The sequence below is a fragment of the Bos mutus genome, chromosome 20 (assembly GCF_027580195.1).
Source record: "Bos mutus isolate GX-2022 chromosome 20, NWIPB_WYAK_1.1, whole genome shotgun sequence".
In the NCBI taxonomy this organism is placed as follows: domain Eukaryota; kingdom Metazoa; phylum Chordata; class Mammalia; order Artiodactyla; family Bovidae; genus Bos; species Bos mutus.
The window spans coordinates 56,526,050-56,545,576 of record NC_091636.1 but is presented as its reverse complement, the minus strand read 5'-3'; the positions used below and the strand labels follow the sequence as shown (position 1 = coordinate 56,545,576).

General features: G+C 41.1%; 1 protein-coding gene across 3 annotated transcripts in view; it reads right to left on the bottom strand.

The window, feature by feature from the left end:
* Positions 1-19,527, bottom strand: part of RETREG1 (reticulophagy regulator 1) — a 158,134-nt gene that overhangs the window by 9,743 nt on the left and 128,864 nt on the right. For all 3 annotated transcript variants that reach the window (XM_070357698.1, XM_070357697.1, XM_070357699.1), the window contains one exon: positions 2,910-3,036. In XM_070357698.1, coding sequence (XP_070213799.1) covers positions 2,910-3,036 — 127 coding nt within the window. The remainder of the gene's footprint in view (positions 1-2,909; positions 3,037-19,527) is intronic.

The following is a 19,527-nucleotide window of genomic DNA, read 5'->3' as shown; positions in this document are numbered from 1 at the left end:
TGTGTTCAATGAGCCTTAATCCACTTTCACATTTAATAATAATCATTTTGAAGTTTCCAGAAGTTAATTTCTGGCACAGAGAACATCTCCCGTTAATCGGCTACGTTACTAAATGCAAGAGACCTGAAGAGTAGTATGTGCCTGGAAACTTCTTTCACTCATGGTCACTCTCTGAAAACAATGCAGTCCAGGAATGAAATCTGTAAGTTCAAACTACACCTGTAAGTCCATGGAAATCCATAAATCCAGCAAAACGAGTTAGAGAAATTAGAGGTATTTACATAAACATAACAGCAATTTACCCAGGTGGTAAGCAATTGTGATTGTAGATTACTAGTAGATCGTAGGATAAATCTACTGGCCATTACTATCCTCCTTTCTAACCACCTGCTCCTCAAACCAACTCCACTCCTAGGTCAGCTGGAAACCAACGACGAGTAAAACTAAATTCCTATGGCAAAATTCAGTTATTTTCTTTCTGTCAGTTGTGGCCAAAAGAATCTTGGTTGTTTTAGGAAATTAAAACATCAAGACAGAAAAATTGTCCCATAAAGTCTTCACTTCTTTCCCACACTCTATTCTTTAAACTATCTTACTCCTTTGCTTTACATTATGGTACTAAATTTCACTGATAAGCCAAGAAAATTCATTAAGGGAATTTCAAAATAAGTCATGAGGACAGCATATACAATTCTGATCAATAACTGATAAAGGGAAACAGAAAGGGGATCTAAAATTCAGATTAATTTTGATTTTTCACTCTTGGCACAGGGTTAACAAATTCACTGCCGCTGCCGCTAAGTCACTTCAGTCGTGTCCGACTCTGTGCGACCCCATAGACAACAGCCCACCAGGCTCCCCCGTCCCTGGGATTCTCCAGGCAAGAACACTGGAGTGGGTTGCCATTTCCTTCTCCAATGCATGAAAGTGAAAAGTGAAAGTGAAGTCGCTCAGTCGTGTCTGACTCTTGGCGACCCCATGGACTGCAGCCCACCAGGCTCCCCCGTCCCTGGGATTCTCCAGGCAAGAACACTGGAGTGGGTTGCCATTTCCTTCTCCAGTGCATGAAAGTGAAAAGTGAAAGTGAAGTCGCTCAGTCGTGTCTGACTCTTGGCGACTCCATGGACTGTAGCCTACCAGGCTCCTTCATCTGTGGGATTTTCCAGGCAAGAGTACTGGAGTGGGGTGCCATTGCCTTCTCCGAACAAATTCACTAGTCAAAAGGAAAACAGATGAAACTGTGGGAACAAAATTAAGAGTTGTTTCTCAAGTATCAGAGGTCCTTGAAGAATATGGAGCTCTATTTGCAAAATGGAAGGGGAAAGACCATAAAAGTTAAAAGAACAAATAAAGGCATTACTATATACAGAATTCAGTTCTGCAAAGGGATTTCATATTATCCACTAAATCTGTATTAAGAGCATCATCATCTTAGGCTAACTGACTTGGGGCACATTAGTGTAACCCAATGCAAAAGTTTAAGTTCAGAATCTTCTGACAATGTGTTTAATCATCTCAGTAAAGGAAGCAACAAAAGCATGACTTATTCCACCCCCACCACCATATTGGTATCTATTCTAAAAACTGCCTTCAGTGATTAAAATGATTTATCCATATATAATGTTGCAATGTTAGTATGCTCAAAATGTGTCCAAGTATAGTTCTACTCTTCATTGAAGGTTAGATTTCCTGTAAGAGAGGGATTTTAAATGAGGACATTCCTAGGTCCTTCCTTCCAATGACAGGGGGATGTTCAAGAAACCTGACTACAGCCCTGGAAGGGGAGGGTCTACTGATGGTGCCCGACCTCACCCATGGTGTCAGGATACAGCGGGAGCTGCTTCTACACATAGAAACACTCCAGTGTGCATTTCTCCATGCAGCCCCTTCAAACCACTCTTGACTCTGCTCCTCATGGGTTTTCATCTTCATTGGAAAAATACTCATTCCATTCATATGATCACTATGGATGTTTCTGCCAAAGGTTTCCTTCCTTAAGTAAATCATACAAGAATCTTCACTTGTTAGACTAAAAGTGAGATTCAGTTACCTCCAAAAGCATCCTCAAAGGGCTATGTGTTCATTCTATCTCCCTTTGACTTGAGAACCAGTCTGCTGCTGCTGCTGCTGCTGCTAAGTCGCTTCAGTCGTGTTCGATTCTGTGCGACCCCATAGACAGCAGCCCACCAGGCTCTGCCATCCCTGGGATTCTCCAGGCAAGAACACTGGAGTGGGTTGCCATTTCCTTCTCCAATGCATGAAAGTGAAAAGTGAAAGTGAAGTCGTTCAGTCGTGTCCGACTCTTAGCAACCCTGTGAACTACAGCCCACCAGGCTCCTCCGTCCATGGGATTTTCCAGGCAAGAGTACTGGAGTGGGGTGCCATTGTCTTCTCCCAGTCTAGATTAACATAAACTGAAATTCTTTTTTTAATTAGTTAATTTTTAATTAAATGATAATTGCTTTACAATGTCGTGTTGGTTTCTGCCATACATTAATGTGAATCAGCCATAGGTATACATATGTCCCCTCCCTTTTGAACCTTCCTCCCACCTCTCATCCCATTCTACTCCTCTAGGTTGTCACAGAGCCCCTAATACATTTTTATCTTTGGTCTCACTGAGTGAGAAGACAAATCATCATTCATTTTATTTTAGCTAATAAGCTACATAGATATTGATAAAATAGAAATCCAATTCCAACTAAATTATAAGGTTGAGGACTTTCTAGTGCTAACACACTAACATTTCCAGACCTTGCTAATATCAGTTTTTATGGCACAGTTCCCAGTATGTTACATTCAGAGTTGGAAAACTTTTACAAGCTGATGAAATAGGTTAATTCATTTGTTTCCAAGTTTATTGCACATCTTAAAGCACACACATCATTCTCCTTCCCTGGAAAACTTGCCTTGCCAGGGCTCTGCTGTTTAAACACAGACATTTCTTGAAGAAATATGCTGAAATTCATCCATGATTCTGCAAGACAGTGGCTGAACCCGGGTCTTTCATCCGGTTTAGAATTGATAACTTCCCAGCTAAAGAGAGAAAAAGAAAACAAAACTTTTAACTGAACTTTGGATAATTCACTCAATAGTCACTGCTTCAGCACATATTCATTCAGCACCTCCTAGTGACTACACTCTCTGGAAAAGCCATATAAATTCAGAGATGAACAAGTCAGATAGCTGTCCAAGGACGTTCACAGGCCAAGGGCAGCACGGAACTCCACGATTATCTGGTCACAACAAAGGAAAAGCATAGAGTGGAGGCGCTGGGGCATCTTTGAAGATGTCACTTTTACGGTGCAGTCTGCATTTACACTATTTCCTATAAGGGCTTGGAAGGGTTCCAGACAAAACAGAACAGTGTACAGCGTGTGCAAGAGGCACTGGTGTGAGATGGAGCTGAAGCACCATTGAGCCTGGTGCGGCTGCAGCAGAGCGAACCAGAGAATAACATTGCAGGGAGCTGGGACGACGGGAAGAGACCTTGTGGGATTCTTAGGAATGTTTTAAACCTTAGGGATACAGAAGCCACAGCACCTTGAAAGAAACCTTGGCATAAATCTTATCATCCTCAACATCAACACCAATATTGCATTTTCAGTACACCCTTGATCCTTGCACAATGCTGCACTGAATCCATGTATGTACAATTTATTGTTGCCCCTTCGTGTTGGTCATTCCCCTGCATCCAAGGGTTTAGCCGACAACAGACCCTGTATATTTACTATTGAGAAATATCCACTCTAAGTGGATGCACACAGTTCAAACCTGGGTTGTTCAAGGGTCAGTGGTACTCCATGTTGGTCAACTCAGTAGAAAACTGTTAAGCTCAACAAGATCTCTCAATACCCCGTATTTTTCTAGAGTATCTTTTCTCAATCATCATCAGAAAACATGCTGAATGTGGTGTACATGCCAGGCACGTACTGTGCGTCCCTGTCTTCATTTGTTCTACAGGAACTAAAAACTGTTCACAACTGCTCCAGGAGGGAGACATAGAGACACTGGGCATTTCTTACAGTTACAAAGCCATCAAGTTCAAATGCCACTCTTAAAATCCTATCTTATCACATAAATATACCAAACAAGATCTACCAAGGGCCCCCCAATTCAATCATCTCATAGATAATTTTAAACAAATGTGTCCAGTAGAGGACACACTGTTAGTGAGGTGTCCTCTGAGCTGTGACTGCAAGGGTGCCAGAGTGAGACTGATCTCTAGATTGGACTCCAGTAGCCCTGGTGGCTCAGACGGTGAAGAGCCTGCCTGCAGGGCAGGAGACCCAGGTTCGATCCCTAGGTGGGGAAGATCCCCTGGAGAAGGGAATGGCAACCCACTCCAGTATTCTTGCCGGGAGAATCCCATGACAGAGGAGCCTGGAGGGCTACATTCCATGGGTGGCAAAGAGTCGGACGCGACTGAACGACTAACACTTCCACACACTTTCACTTTCAGTTCAGTTGTTCCGTTGAGTCTGACTCTCTGCGACCCCATGGACTGCAGCCCTCCAGGATTCCCTGTGCATCACCACCTCCCGGAGATTGCTCAAACTCATGTCCATCCCATCGAGTCCGTGATGCCATCCAACCACTTCATCCTCTGTCGTCCCCTTCTTCTCCTGCCTTCAACTCAGCCCTATGACAAATCAAAGCCACTTTGGCCCTTAGATGCTGAACTACTCAGAAATTGTTTCTTTTTAATAAATTTTCAAATCAACACCATGACAACTACAATCAATACAATTTCCCTTTTTAGTATAAATTTTAAGCTAATTTAAGTGAGTTCAACAGCATTAAAAAAGCAAAAAAAAAAAAAAAGTCTTGTCCTTCCTCTTTGCTCTGTCAGCCTCAACCAAAGCTCTGCCAGACAGTCACTGAGCCTCCAGCGTTCAGGCTGATGCTACTCCATGAGGTAGACATTTGCCAAATGATGTCCCAACTATTTTAAGAAATGTACTTTTGGGGACGTTTAGCTATCAGTTTATGTATTCATAAACGCTACCCACTCGTGACTCACTGAGCAAGCCTGTTGACACTGGTGACCAAGTCTAGCACTAGGTCTGCATATCCTATGAATGATTCCAGACCTATTAAAAGAAACAGTAAGTGCATGGCTAGGAGGTCACTATCTGTAACAAAACCTTGCCAGTGTATTAACTTAATGGGAAATGACTTTGTACAGGGGAGTAAAAACTGAACTGGCTACTAACCTATGGTTTCTTTTCTACAACAATATAGGCCTGTTAACAAATTGCCAAGGGTAGGCTCCTCTGCGGCTGGCTCAGTGCATGACATACTGGGTTGGCCAGAAAGTTCATTTGGGGTAACATCTTATGGAAAAACCCCAACAAAAATTTTGGCTAACCTAATAAAGATTTTAATTTCTACTCTCTAGGCCTAGTAAGTAGTATATGAGCATTTGGTTAAATTGACTGGCAAATACAATTCTAACAAAAATCTATGAAAAACATAATGGAACTAATTTGATTATTATTATTTTAATGATTACAATGGAATGAGTGAACGTTTTGTATTTTGAAGCAAATTTAAGATATACTTCCATTAGGATAATGAACAAATAAAGTGAGCTGTGTTCAGAAATGAAAGACGGAATGGAAATAAAGGAATACAAGTTCCAAGTTTGTACATGAACCTTGGGATCGTAATATTGAGGGAAAAAATTCACAGAAGAATACACACAGCATAATTACATTTTTATAAAGCTCAAAATCACATTAAGCTAACAGTTCTTTAAGCAAGGAAACATTAAAAACAGAAAAAAACAAAATTCAGGAGAGCAGTTACCTCAGATGAGAGTATGTAAGGAATAAGACTTAAGATGGCAATTCTTGAATATCCTTATGTTATATATCTTAATTCAAGTGCTGGATACACAAGAATGATGTACAATATTACTGTTCTTAAAGCTGTATACATGTACACATTCACACCCTTGATTTAAAACTCCTTGATTGTTGTTGCTTTTCAGTCACTCAGTTGTGTCCAACGCTTTGCGACCCCAGGGACTGCAGCATGGCCAGGCTTCCTTGTCCTTCACCATTTCCTGGAGCTTGCTCAAACTCATGTCGGTAGAGTCAGTGATGTCATCCAACCATCTCATCCTCTGTCGTCCCCTTCTCCTCCCACCTTCAATCTTTCCCAGCAAGGTCTTTTCTAGTGAGTCGGCTCTTCACATCAGGTAGCCAAAGGATTGGAGCTTCACCTTCACCATCAGTCCTTCTAATGAATATTCAGTATTGATTTCCTTTAGGATTGACTGGTTTGATCTCCTTGCAGTCCAAGGGACTCTCAAGAGTCTTTGACAACACCACAGTTCAAAAGCATCAATTCTTCGGTGTTCAGCCTTCTTTATGGTCCAAATCTCATATCCATACATGACTACTGGAAAAAGCATAGCTTTGAGTATATGGACCTTTGTTGGCAAAGTAATGTGTCTGCTTTTTAATACGCTGTCTATGTTGGTCATAAGTTTTCTTCCAAGGAGCAAGCGTCTTTTAATTCTGTGGCTGCAGTCACCATTTGCAGTGATTTTTGATGCTTAAGTGTATATTCTTTCTTTTAATTAAATCAGTAACATTCTTACACGAGTATATCCCACTTCACATCTTATAGTCAAAATACAAATGTTACCTCCTGTGACAGTACTTTGGGACAACAAATTCCACTAGTTACTTATCTTTATTTTTAACAAAGTCCCCTTAGGGAGTTCGCTCATGGGCTAGTGGTTAGGACTCAGTGCTTTCACTGCCATGGCCAGGATTCAGTGTCTATGTGGGGAACTAAAATACTTGAGGCTTATCAAAGCATCTTTTCAAATGCCTTAAACTATTCTAATGATACCTGCATTACTGTACAAATCACAAACAGAAATGAGAAATTCTTTGTGTAAATCATGAAAATATCATCTAACCAAACAGGTTTGGGAAAGAGTATAAATGTCTGAGATAAAAATAAATGTATAGATTATCCTGAATAAAATTTAATGGAAATATGATTTAAGAAGAAAATGGGAATTCAAGGGCCAAGAAGAGATGTCACTCTACATGTACACTCTAAATAAAACATGCACCCAGCAGAGTTACTTTCTGGGAGTTTCATGATACCTTTAAATTGTCCAGCGGCTAATTCTGAGGACCAGTGGGCTATACATTTCTCTTGTCTTCCATTATATATAGTCTACCGGTAACTGACATCACCACAGTTCTATTTAGGTAATTCAGTTACATAATATATTTGAATAATACAGTTATATAATTTAGAATGAGATGGGACACTTGATGGCAACTTTTCAAATTCCCTTCTTTTATAAATGGGGAAAGGGAGATCCCTATTTTCTCAGCTAGTTCAGGGCAGAGCCTGATTTCCTATAGTTCTCTTCCCTTTAAAACATGTGCCCTCTTCAAGGGAAGAATCCGTTCAATGACATCTTGGAAGAGGCCATGAATTATAATTTAGAACAAGAAGGAACATAAGCTGATCAACCTCACTCCTTCAGAGTCAGGGCAAATGAGGTGTGACCAAGACCAACAGGGCATCATTAGGACCAACTCTTTACAGAAAGAAAAGAGTACTTCCTGTTCAGAATCCAAATATTCATCAGAACGTAAGATTCATGCTTGATGGATGGTTGACAATACAGGTTACAGCTGCACATACATACACACATGTGTGGGTGCACACAGGCTCTGAGTTGCTCCATAAAGAAACTCTAGGTTTTCCTAGAGAGCCTTGTCTGGAAAACGCATAACCAGAGAAAGGATCTCCTGTGAATACTGGACGATGCTAGGGAGACAGATCTTTTACATGGCATGTGGCTCTCTTCCCACCATCCCTGGCGCTGAACAACAGGCAACGAAAGACCCAAGCAAGAGAAAAGGAGGCTGAAAAATGGTGTGAATCTTGGCCAAGTTCTTTTTTTTTTTAATCATTAAAAAAATTTTAACTCTTTATTTTGTATTGGGGAATCGCTGATTAACAATGTTCTGATAGTTGTTAATCAGCAACTCAGCCATACATATACATGTATCCATTTTCCCCAAACTCCTCTCCCATCCAGGCTGCCACATAACACTGAGCAGAGTTCCCTGTGCTCTACAGTAGGTCCTTGTTGGTGATCCATTTTCAATATAGCAGCATGTACATATCCATTCCAAACAACCTAACTACCCTTTACCTCCATCCTTCCCCCCAGCAATCATAAGTTTGTGAGTCTGCTTTTGTTTTGTAAGTTCATTTGTATCATTTCTTTTTAGATTCCACATATAAGGGATGCCATATGATACTTCTGCTTCTCTGTCTGACTCACCAAGTTCTTCACCAAAGAGTGTTAAGTGTTCTATGACTGATGTTCGCTCAAGAGGAAAAAAAAAAAAAAAAGATACCAATGGCTTCAGCATTAATATTCCAGGGCTAAGGATTTTTCCTTCGAAGTTTCAGAGAGAACATGCACTTTCTTTGTTGATCTACCTTTTTTTCTTTCCTTCTTTCCTCCCTACCTTCACTTGCTTCCTTTCCCCACTAATTTTCTCTCTCTCGAAGGAGTGAATCTTTGGCACACTCCTGCCAGGAGACAAGGACCACGTGAGAGTCCCTCCGTCATGACCATCAGTCCCAGCTTCCCAGACTCTCCAAGAATCCAGGTCACATGGTTCCTGGAGAAGCCATACCTCCCAGCCTTCCCATCTGTCACCTGGGCTCTGCCCAGGAGTCTGCAGCTGTGCAGAGCTTTCCAAAACATCCATTTAGTTACATTCTCCTTTTTTTAAAAATTGATTTATTTTTAATTGAAGGATAATTACAGTATTGTGTTGGTTTCTGCCATACATCAACACGGATCAGCCACACGCTTACGTATGTCCCCTCCCTCTTTAGCCACTCTCCCATCCCCATCCCGCCCCTCTAGATTGTCACGGAGCCCCGGTTTGAGTTCCCAGAGTCATATAGCCAATTACAGTCTCCTTTTTAAGAGAAACTAAAGGGTTAGATTTTTGACAAAGAACATGCTCAAGACAAGCAGCTGCTTACTGAAGAACCAACATGATTCCACCAGCCTGAGAAGATCTAAGGGAAATAGCTCCTGAGACAAGCAGCCTCACTTTGTTCCAGAAGGGAGCTCTGGATTCCCAGGAGAAGTTGAAGCCAACATCCCTTCCTTCTGCCTCCATCTCTGTGTGTGTGGGTATATGCTCTCACCATGCGCTCAGTCATGTACAACTCTTTTTAACCCCATGGACTGTGGCTTGCCAGGTTCCTCTGTCCATGGAACTGAGAAAATGAAAATTAAGTGAAAATGAAAGTCTCTCAGTCATGGTCTGACTCTTTGAGACCCCACGGACTATACAGTCCACGGAATTCTCCAGGCCAGAATACTGGAGTGAGTAACCTTTCCCTTCTCCAGGGGATCTTCCCAACCCAGGGATCGAACCCAGGTCTCCTATATTGCAGGTAATACTCCTATATTACCAGCTGAGCCATCAGGCAATTATTAGAACACACTCAGGCATAGACATTACATGTGGCCAAAGTAATCTCTTTAGGTAGTTCTACGTGGAAAGTGTGTGTGAACTCCAGAGTACTGTTTAAACAGCGGTCATGGCCTTACTCCAGAAACTCTGGTAGAGCAGGCCTGCTGTGACCTCAGATATCTGCCCTTTGAAAATAGCGTCCCAGGTGATTCTCAGGCAGGTGTTTCTTTCCTTTAAAATTAATTTTTATTGGAGTATAGTTGCCTTACCACACCGTGTTATTTTCTACCACACCAAAGCAAGTCAGCTATTTGCTGTTGTTCACTCGCTGAGTCCTGTCCGATTCTTTTTGACCCCATGAACTGCAGCATACCAGGCTTCCCTGTCCTTCACCATCTTCCAGAGTTTGCTCAAATCCATGTCCATTGAGTCAGTGATGCTATCTAACAATCTCATTTTCTGTCAACCTCTTCTCCTCCTGCCCTCAATCTTTCCCAGCATCAGGGTCTTTTCCAATGAGTCAGACGGTCATCACATCAGGTGGCCAAAGTATTGGAGCTTCAGCTTCAGCGTCAGTCCTTTCAATGAGTACTCAGAGTTGATTTCTTTTAGGATTGCCTGGTATACGTATACATATATCCTCTCTGTTTTAGATTTCCTTCCCACTTAGGTCACCACAGAGCAGTGAGTAGAGTTTCCTGCACTATAAGTAGGTTCTAGATACTATCAATAGTGGGTATAAGTCAGTCCCAATTTCCCAATTCATCCTGCACGCCCCTCCCCTCCTTGGTGTCCATAAGTATTGGTTCTCTACATCTGTGTCTCTATTTCTCCTTTGCAAATAAGTTCATCTTGAGTCAGGTGTTTCTTATCCTAAGATCAAAATAAGAAACACCCAGTGAGAAAACCACATAGGATTCTTGTTTCAAAAATAAGAGACAAGAGGGAAACTCTGCTTCAGGCAAGATGGTATAGCAGGGACCTAACTTCCAGAGCAGGGAGGTGCCACCCCCTCCCAAGGTGGGTCCTGGCAACTAGCTGAATTGAGGAGGCAGCCGTGAGAGTAAACAGAGGCTGGAGTTGGCAGGACAGAGTGTGCGGGGGAAGGGGTAAGAGCTTGAACAGGGAACACAGGCCACCTCCAGGGTCCCCTGGACTCTCCAGCTGAGGGTGACCACAGTACGAGTGAGGAACAAAAAGCATCAGAAAGGATGTGAGGAATGAGGGAAGGGAGTCCTGTGCTCACAGGGCTGGAGGACACTGGATCCCACTGACGGGACTAGACATGCTCAGAATTCACACAACGGAGTAGAGTGCTCAGAGGTCCGACCTCAGTATCGGAGAACAATGAATTCAGACTGAAATGCCACTGTGGTCCTAACACCGCTTAAAAGCAGGGGCTCAAAGGATCCAACTGATTTAAAGTAATTTAACTGTGTCATGCTGTTGTTGTTAGTCGCTAAGTTGTTTAGTCTGACTCTTTGTAACCCCATGGATGTAGCCTGCCAGGCTCCTCTGTCCATGTAACTTCCAAGGCAAGAATACTGGAGTGAGCTGCCATTTCCTCCTCCAAACTCTGTCATACAAAGGAATACAAAGTGGTGAGTTTTGTTATGGACCAAATAACCCACATGGTCAAACTGGGATCTAAATGATTTTCTAATTTTTTCTTTCATACCTTTTTTTATTCAGTTGAGTTTTCATTTATTTATAACATAGAAACTTAAAAAACAAAAATTTTTTAAGTATATAATTTACAGTCTCATCAAAGGCCACTAAATTCTTAGGAATAAATATTACAAAAGATGCATAAATCACTACACTAAAAGCTACAAAATATTAGTAAGAAAAACTTAAGAAAACCTTAGTAAATAGAGGAATATGTTCATGGAGTAGATATATTGGCATATTGTAAATATGTCTATTCTCTCCAATTTGACCTACAAATTCAAAATCTCATTAGATTTTATGCCAATTGGCTGCCTAATCCCAAAATTTACATGAGAATTTTTTTTTTAATTTTTAATTTTTTAAGCAACACACTTCTTTAGACTAGGAAGTCCAAGATCAAGGTGCTGGCAGACACAGTTCTTGGCAAGGACCCTCTACTTGGCTTGTAGATGACTACCATCTCACTGTGAGTCCAAAAGACTGTTCTATACATGTGTCTCTTTTGCTGTCTTGCATATAGGGTTATCGTTAATATCTTTCTAAATTATATATATATGTGTTAGTATACTGTATTGGTGTTTTTCTTTCTGGCTTACTCCACTCTATGTAATAGGCTCCAGTTTCATCCACCTCATTAGAACTGATTCAAATGTATTAGAACAGTGAAGGAAATCTTGAAAAAGATGCACCAAGGTTCAGACACACGCTACCATATTTCAAGATCTATTGTAAAGCTATTAAATATACATGCACACACCGATGTGTATGAACACATAACTATAATTTTGTTTTTCTTTTATCTTTTGTTTACTGCTTTTAGTGTAGAGGTTATGCACCCTTCATGACATTTGTTCCTAGAAATCTGATGGGTTTTGATGCTATCATATATGATGTACTCTTTTAATATATGCATAGGGACTTCCTTGCACAGTATTTATTCAACAAAATATCAAACGAACAAATGATAATGGCACTATAGTTCAGTGGTAAAGAATTTTCTTCATCTTTTTTCATTGAACTACAGTTAATTTACAATATTGTGTTAGTTTCACGTATATGGCAAAGTACCTTTTACTTGACTGTGTATCTTTTTTCTTTAAAAATCTACTTAACAAAAACACTGTCTGAATTTTATATTAAAAAGCAAACTAGGCTTTGCACATTTAAGGGCTCTGTACACGAACCAGGAATGGAATGGACTTGGCTTTCCGGGTGCAGCACACAATTCTCCCCATTAGGGGGTTCTGTAAGACTAAGTGTGATGCCCCAGTGCTCTTTAAAAATAGATGGTAATTCCGGAGGAAAGAACACATGCCGGCAGCCTGTTTTATCTCTTTCACTCCCAAGTGTCTTTGAGTACAACCAAAAATAATGCTGAAATAAATTAATCCTGGCAGAGAACAAACAATGCATTTCAGTATCATTTCCCTTTCGGTTCATTTCAATCAACCTGCATTGAGTGTGGCTGTCTGTCTGTCACCAGTCCCACCTCAGGGATCTCAAGTGAGTGAGTGATCTGACTGCATCTCAACCAGCGAGTAAAAGGGTTAGGTGTGACCCCAAAATGAGTTCTCTCCTGCTCACGTTATGTATGAAACTCAGTTTTATAAAACGACATTTCACTGAATTGAGGGCTAATTGCTGGGGTTGGGGGAGGGTGGGTGGCGGAGACACTCAAAAACCAAGCTGGGGATTGGATATATGAGGAGAGCCTTTGAATATGTTACAATCATTTCATTATTGTATATTTTATAGGATAATAAATCTTTTTAGTATATACTAGTGAATCTTGGAGAAGGAAGTGGCAACCCACTCCAGTACTCTTGCCTGAAAAATCCCACGGACAGAGAAGCCTGGCGGGCTACAGTCTACAGGGTCACAAAGAGCTGGACATGACTGAGCGACTGAGCTCAGTGAACCTAAAACTCAGAAGATATTTTTAAAACTGAAAGTAATTTTTCAAAGCAAAAGAACAGGTTTTAATATACCAAAGTTTAAATCCTTGCACATATTTCCTTTTTAATGTTTTTTTTTAAATTGTGGTCAAAGTAACATAACATACTATTTTAACCATATTTAACTGTACAGTGACGTGGCACCAAGTGCATTGACACTCTTGAGCAACTCTCACTTTCATCCATCTGCTGAATTTCTCTCCTTCCTAAACTGAAACTCTGTCCTTGTTAAACACCAACTCCCCGTCCCCCTCCCCACTCCTCAGCTGGACCCTGGCAACTACCAATGTACTTTCTGACTATGAATTTGACTATTTGGCTGCCTGATATAAAGAGCTGACTCACTGGAAAAGGCCATGATGCTGGGAAAGATTGAGGGCAGGAGGAGAAGGGGGTGACCAAGGATGAGATGGTTGGATGGCATCATCAACTCAATGGACATGAGTTTCAGCAAGCTCCGGGAGAGGGTGAAAGACAGGGAAGCCTGGTGTGCTGCAGTTCATGGGGTCGCAAAGAGCTGGATACAATTTATTGACTGAACAACAACAAGGTCCCTCATATAAGTGGAATTATATAAGTGCAGACAGTATGTGTCTGCATCTACTGCATACTGGAATAACTCTTGCACATATTTCTTGAGCTTTAGATTTGAGGAGATAATCACCAACAAGAGACAGGAATCGTGGAGCAGATGGAGAGACAGAAAGTGGGACAAAGAGTGTGAGGAGTAGGGGTAAGTGGGGGTACAGGCTATGAATGACTTTGATGCTCAGTGTGAGGTCATCTGGTTTCTGTTGAGTCCAAAACAAACCCAAACATAGATGCCCTCTTTGTAGAGCCCATTCCCCCTTTTTTGGCTCTAACTGGCTTCAGTCTGATTTCTGGCATTTACAATGTAAAACAAAGTGCTACATTTTTCAGGGAGGAGGGGTGCAATGGAGAACTGTAGAATATATTTTAAATTATAAGGTAGAAACAACTATTAAAAAGAGTTATGGAATAAGATTCCACAGAGTTTAGTATGACAGTTCAGTTTCTTTTTTGCTTCCCTGGGGGCTTAAATGGTAAAGAATCTGCCTGCAATGCAGGAGACCCGGGTTCAATCCCTAGGTTGGGAAGATCCCCTGGAGAAGGGCATGGCAACCCACTCCAGTATTCTTGCCTGGAGAGCTCCATGGACAGGGGAGCCTGGTGGGCTATAGTCCATGGGGCCACAAAGAGTAGAACACAACTGAGCGATTTTCAACTTTTACTGTCTGGTTTTTGTTTGTTTGTTTTTTTAGTTTTTAGTACTCAAATGGTTTCATTTGTTAGTTTTTTCACCTTGTTTTATTTGTACTTAAGTATGGTTAGTGTACAATCAACTTGTAATACTGATATACAATATTATATGTTACAGGTATATAACATAGTGGTTCATAAATTTTTAAGGTTATCCTTTATAGTTATTATGAAATACTGGCTATATTCTCTCTGTTGTGCAATATATCCTTGTAGCTTATGCTGTATCTAATAGTTTGTGCCTCTTACTCCCCTCTACTCCTATTTTGCCCTGTCACCTCCTCCCCAATGGTAATCACTAGTTTGTTCTGTTTTTTGTCATAGTCACTACTTTTTTATATTTTTTAGATTCCACATATAAGTGAGAACTTGCAGTATCTATCTTTCTCTGTCTGATTTATTTCACTTAGCATAATACCCTCTAAGTCCACTCACGTTTTTGCAAATGGCAAAGTCTTATTCTTTTCATGGCTGAGTAATATCCCATCATATGTATACACCACATCTTTTTAATCCATTCATATGCTGACGGACACTTAGGCCACTTCCATATCTTGGCAATTGTAAATAATGCTGCTGTGAACTCTGGGGTGCATGTATCTTTTCAAATTAGTGCTTTTTAGAAGTTCTATTTAGATGACGTTTTAATAAATGTAGATGACGTCTATTTAGATGATGTTTAAATAAAGTTTTAATAGAATGGAAGGATGGAAACAGAACAAAAAACTCACACCAAAGAAGATGATGAAAAGTTCAAGTAAAGGGGGTTCCAGACAATGCGAAATCAGAGTAACAACTAATTCTTACAAGGAGCCAAGCACCATGCTATGATGTTGAAAACTTACGATCACATTCAATCCTTACATCCAGCCTATGTGTGAGATGCCATTTATTATTCTGTCCTACGGATGAGGAAACTGAGGCTTAGATACATTAACTGCTGAGGTCAGAGTACAAATACACACAGAATAGAAGACCTTCATAAATGGAACTGAAAATGCTGATCATGAGAAGTGAAACACAGGAAGAACTTCCTGGAATGGAACTTGGCAGCATTTCAAAGATGAGTGGGAAAGAACGCTAGAGCAGTAACATGGATGGATTACAGACTCCCGGAATTCTGAGCTACAGAAGTAGAAACGCTGAAGAAGGTTCAGCTTCATCTAGGTTCCCAGGTGAAGCTCGGGATCCAGGAGTTTAGATTCCTATTTCCTCTCTCCACTGCTTCAGCTAATTATATTCCAGGACCCTCAAGTGATTCCATATCCCATGCCAAGTCTAATGACACCATGTATGATTTTTATTCATTTATCTGAATGCTTCTATATGTTACCTATCACAATATTTAGCGTGTATTCCTTTATATGTGTAAGAATATACCATAGGCAAAAAGTCTAAATAATTTGCAAACTAACTTTCACTTACATGGAATGTTTCAATCTTTTCTTCTTGGAAATGGAGCATTAATGTGTCACTGAAATTAGGTAATAAGGAAATAGGGCTCATTTATTCCAAACGTTTCCTGAACTGGGAATTGGCGTTTTGGGTGGAATTCCTTCTGGTAAAACCTGGGTCTTAATGCCATGGAGATCCCTGGATCCAGGCCCACCTTCTGTTACTTTCAAGTGACTCAAGAGCACCAGTGAGACCCATGGAGACAGGACTGGGGCCCGGAAGTCATCCAGAATGTGAAACTCCATGAATATTCATCTTGCTATCGAGACAGAAGGATATGTTTGTTGCTGTTGGGCAATGTCAACCCATTAAAGAATATTTTTAGCTATTGCTGTTTTCTCTCAAACACATGCACAAGTACACACACACACGCGTGCGCGCACACCCTTCTACTCACTTTTTAGATTTTCCATATCCCTAAGCCCTCATATGGCAATAACCGTTTCCAAAGATCTTTAGAAGAACTGTCAAACTACCTCCAGGGAAAATACATTATTTTACACTTTCTGGTTTTATTTTTAATCCATACGGATTGGAAGTTGAAGCTGAACCATATTTTATAGAAAGTTAACACGTCGACATCCCATATATTGACAAACTTTTGAAGGAGGGAATTTGTTATAACCTAAGCTGTCACCTAGCAACAGGACAAATAGCTGCTTCACCCATCACACCTATAAATAAACTTTGGCCCCGAGCCCTCCATCGCCCTGTCCTTCTCAGTTGGTGACTAATGGTCTCATGTTCTCTGCTGGTAGTGAACATCTGTTGATGTTAACTCCTGCCGAATTTCTCTTAGAAAGGTCAGTCAGTCTCCAGTTACAGATCTGGGCATTTCTTAGTGCGATGCGTTATGACTGTTTTTAATCCTCCAGATCCACGACGTGTTTCCCTGCGTGAGGGTGTGTTTGCGCGTGAGGGTGTGTAAGCAGAGAAACAAAATAAAAAACAGGGATTTGTTTCCCTGCACAAACAGTCACAGAATTAGAACCATGACAAAGCAAATGAGATATGTCAACTGGAGGATTAAATAAGCAAACACGAGATTAAGAAATTACATAGCACTCCATGTGAAGCCCTCACTCTCTCAGATCAACCAGCCACGTGGACATCTTTCTCCCCGGCCAGGGACCACTCAGAGGCCCACCTGAGTGTCATCTCTTCCTGCCCTAAGAAGCCAGGCCTCACCTCCCTCTGGGCAACTTGGTGTTTTATTTGGAGGTCTTTCTCTCTTTTTATACCACGTCATAAAGGAATTAGAGATCAGTCACTTTGTGAAACTGCCCTTCCTTCCACCTCAATCTCTGCCTTGCCACTTCCCCAGAGAGCAGAGATCATCAGTGATCAATTCACCAAGACCTTCTGGAATCCTGGCATTTGGTTGCCCATCACATTACTTTTGAAAAAAAAAAAAAAAACCCTCTTTGTATTGGGGTACAGATGATTTACAATGCTGTGATAGTTTCAGGTGAACAGTGAAGGGATTCAGCCTCATGTATCCATTCTCCCCCAAACTCCCCACCTCAGTCCAGGCTGCCACACAACATTGAACAGAGTTCCTTGTGCTATACAGTAAGTCCTTGTTGGTTATCCATTTTAAATACAGCAATGTGTATGTGTCCATCCCAAACTCCCAAACTATCCCTCTTCTGCTTCTTCCCACTCCCCACCCCCCACCTTAAGTTTCTTCTCAGTCAGTAGATCTGTTACTGTTTTGTAAGTTCGTTTCTATAATTTCTTTTTAGATGCCCATCACACTACTTCTTATGATTCTAGCTTCTATGAACAGATGCCCATAGTAGTTACTTTCCAGTGTTCTCATTTTGTTAATTTTTCAACAAGTAGACTTTCCTAAGCCGAGGGCATGAACAGTTTAAATTCCATTACAAGCTCCTAACAAGCTCCTACTTGAGACCTTCAGGAGAGTCAACACCCTTTCATTTGTAAACACTGAAATCTGCTTTAATAACTACCCCTGAGGAAAGAAAAGGTTTCTACTTTATCCCTGAAGGACAGACAATACCTGAGAACCAGGAAATATTCTCCAAAGAAAATAGAAATTGTTCTTGGGAAGCACGTTTGCTAATTCAGATATAAGCCTTTCTCTGCATTCCGTATGGGATCTACATTTCCAATGAAGTACCATCCAGGATTTACTCAAAATGGACTCAAAAGAAAATGTCCCCTCCCTGCTTTTTCTTAAAACAAACAAATAAACAAACAAAATCCTTTGGCCTAGTTGCATGAAACCTAAGCTTCTGTGACAATACTGAAGAATGTATTTCTTATGGTGCAAAATTTTTCATTAACTGTATATAGTTCCTCATTTTGTTTTTTGAGAAACCTTAGCCATAGCACTGGACTGGAACAGGTATATACAACCCAAACAGGCTGAATGATGATCAAGTTCCTCCAAGGGGCATTTTTTTTTTTTTATAAAGGTCAATTAACATCAATTTTGTTTCGAGAATTTGTTGGCAGCCTTTGTGTTTAAAGGGGTACCTTGGAATATGGCAAATGGGAAGTCAGTGACTATCCATCACTGAGGTATTTATTAAAAATGCTGGGACTTTCCTGGTGGGCCAGTGGTTAAGAATTCACCTACCAATGCAGGGGACACGGGTTCGGTTCCTGGTCAGCAAACTAAGATCCCACCGGCCATGGGGCAATTAAGCTCAAGCACCACCACAGAAGAAGCCCAAGCACTGTAATGAAGAATATGTCTCACTATGATTATACGTATATTTCTTGTCCCTTATATTTCTTCTGATTTTTGCTGTATGTATCTTTGTTTCTCTGTTGTTAGGTGTCCAATGGTTTATGGTGTCTATCTTCTCTGTGAATTGCACCTTTCATCATTAAAAGTACTCATCTTTGTTTCATTGAAAAATAAATAAATTTAAACAAAACAAAGAAGACTCAGCACAGCCCCCCACCCCCACCCCCACACACACATATACAAATGTTACACTGTTAAATCACGGGACCCTGTCTCACCTTAGATCTTTAAAGAGTGAATTTCCTGTTTCTTCTCTTTTAAAAGCCAGTAAACAATGTTGATGTTTCCTACAAGAATGTGTGGAGAAGGAAATGGCAACCCACTCCAGTACTCTTGCCTGGAAAATCCCATGGACGGAAGAGCCTGGTAGGCTACAGTCCATGGGGTCGCAAAGTCGGACACGACTGAGCAACTTCACTTCACTTCACTTCACAAGAATGTGCCCCTACCAAGAAGATCACTGTTACCAGTCATAGAGAAAATGAGAGTTGCATTATGATGTCTTATTGCTTGCTAAACAGGCCATCAGTTCAGTTCAGTTCAGTAGCTCAGTCGTGTCCAACTCTTTGCGACCCCATGAATTGCAGCACGCCAGGCCTCCCTGTCCATCACCAACTCCCAGAGTTCATCCAGACTCATGTCCATCGAGTCAGTGATGCCATCCAGCCATCTCATCCTCTGTCATCCCCTTTTCCTCCTGCCCACAATCCCTCCCAGCATCGGGGTCTTTTCCAATGAGTCAACTCTTTGCATGAGGTGGCCAAAGTACTGGAGTTTCAGCTTCACCATCAGTCCTTCCAATTAACACCCAGGACTGAACTCCTTTAGGATGGACTGGTTGGATCTCCTTGCAGTCCAAGGGACTTTCAAGAGTCTTCTCCAACACCACAGTTCA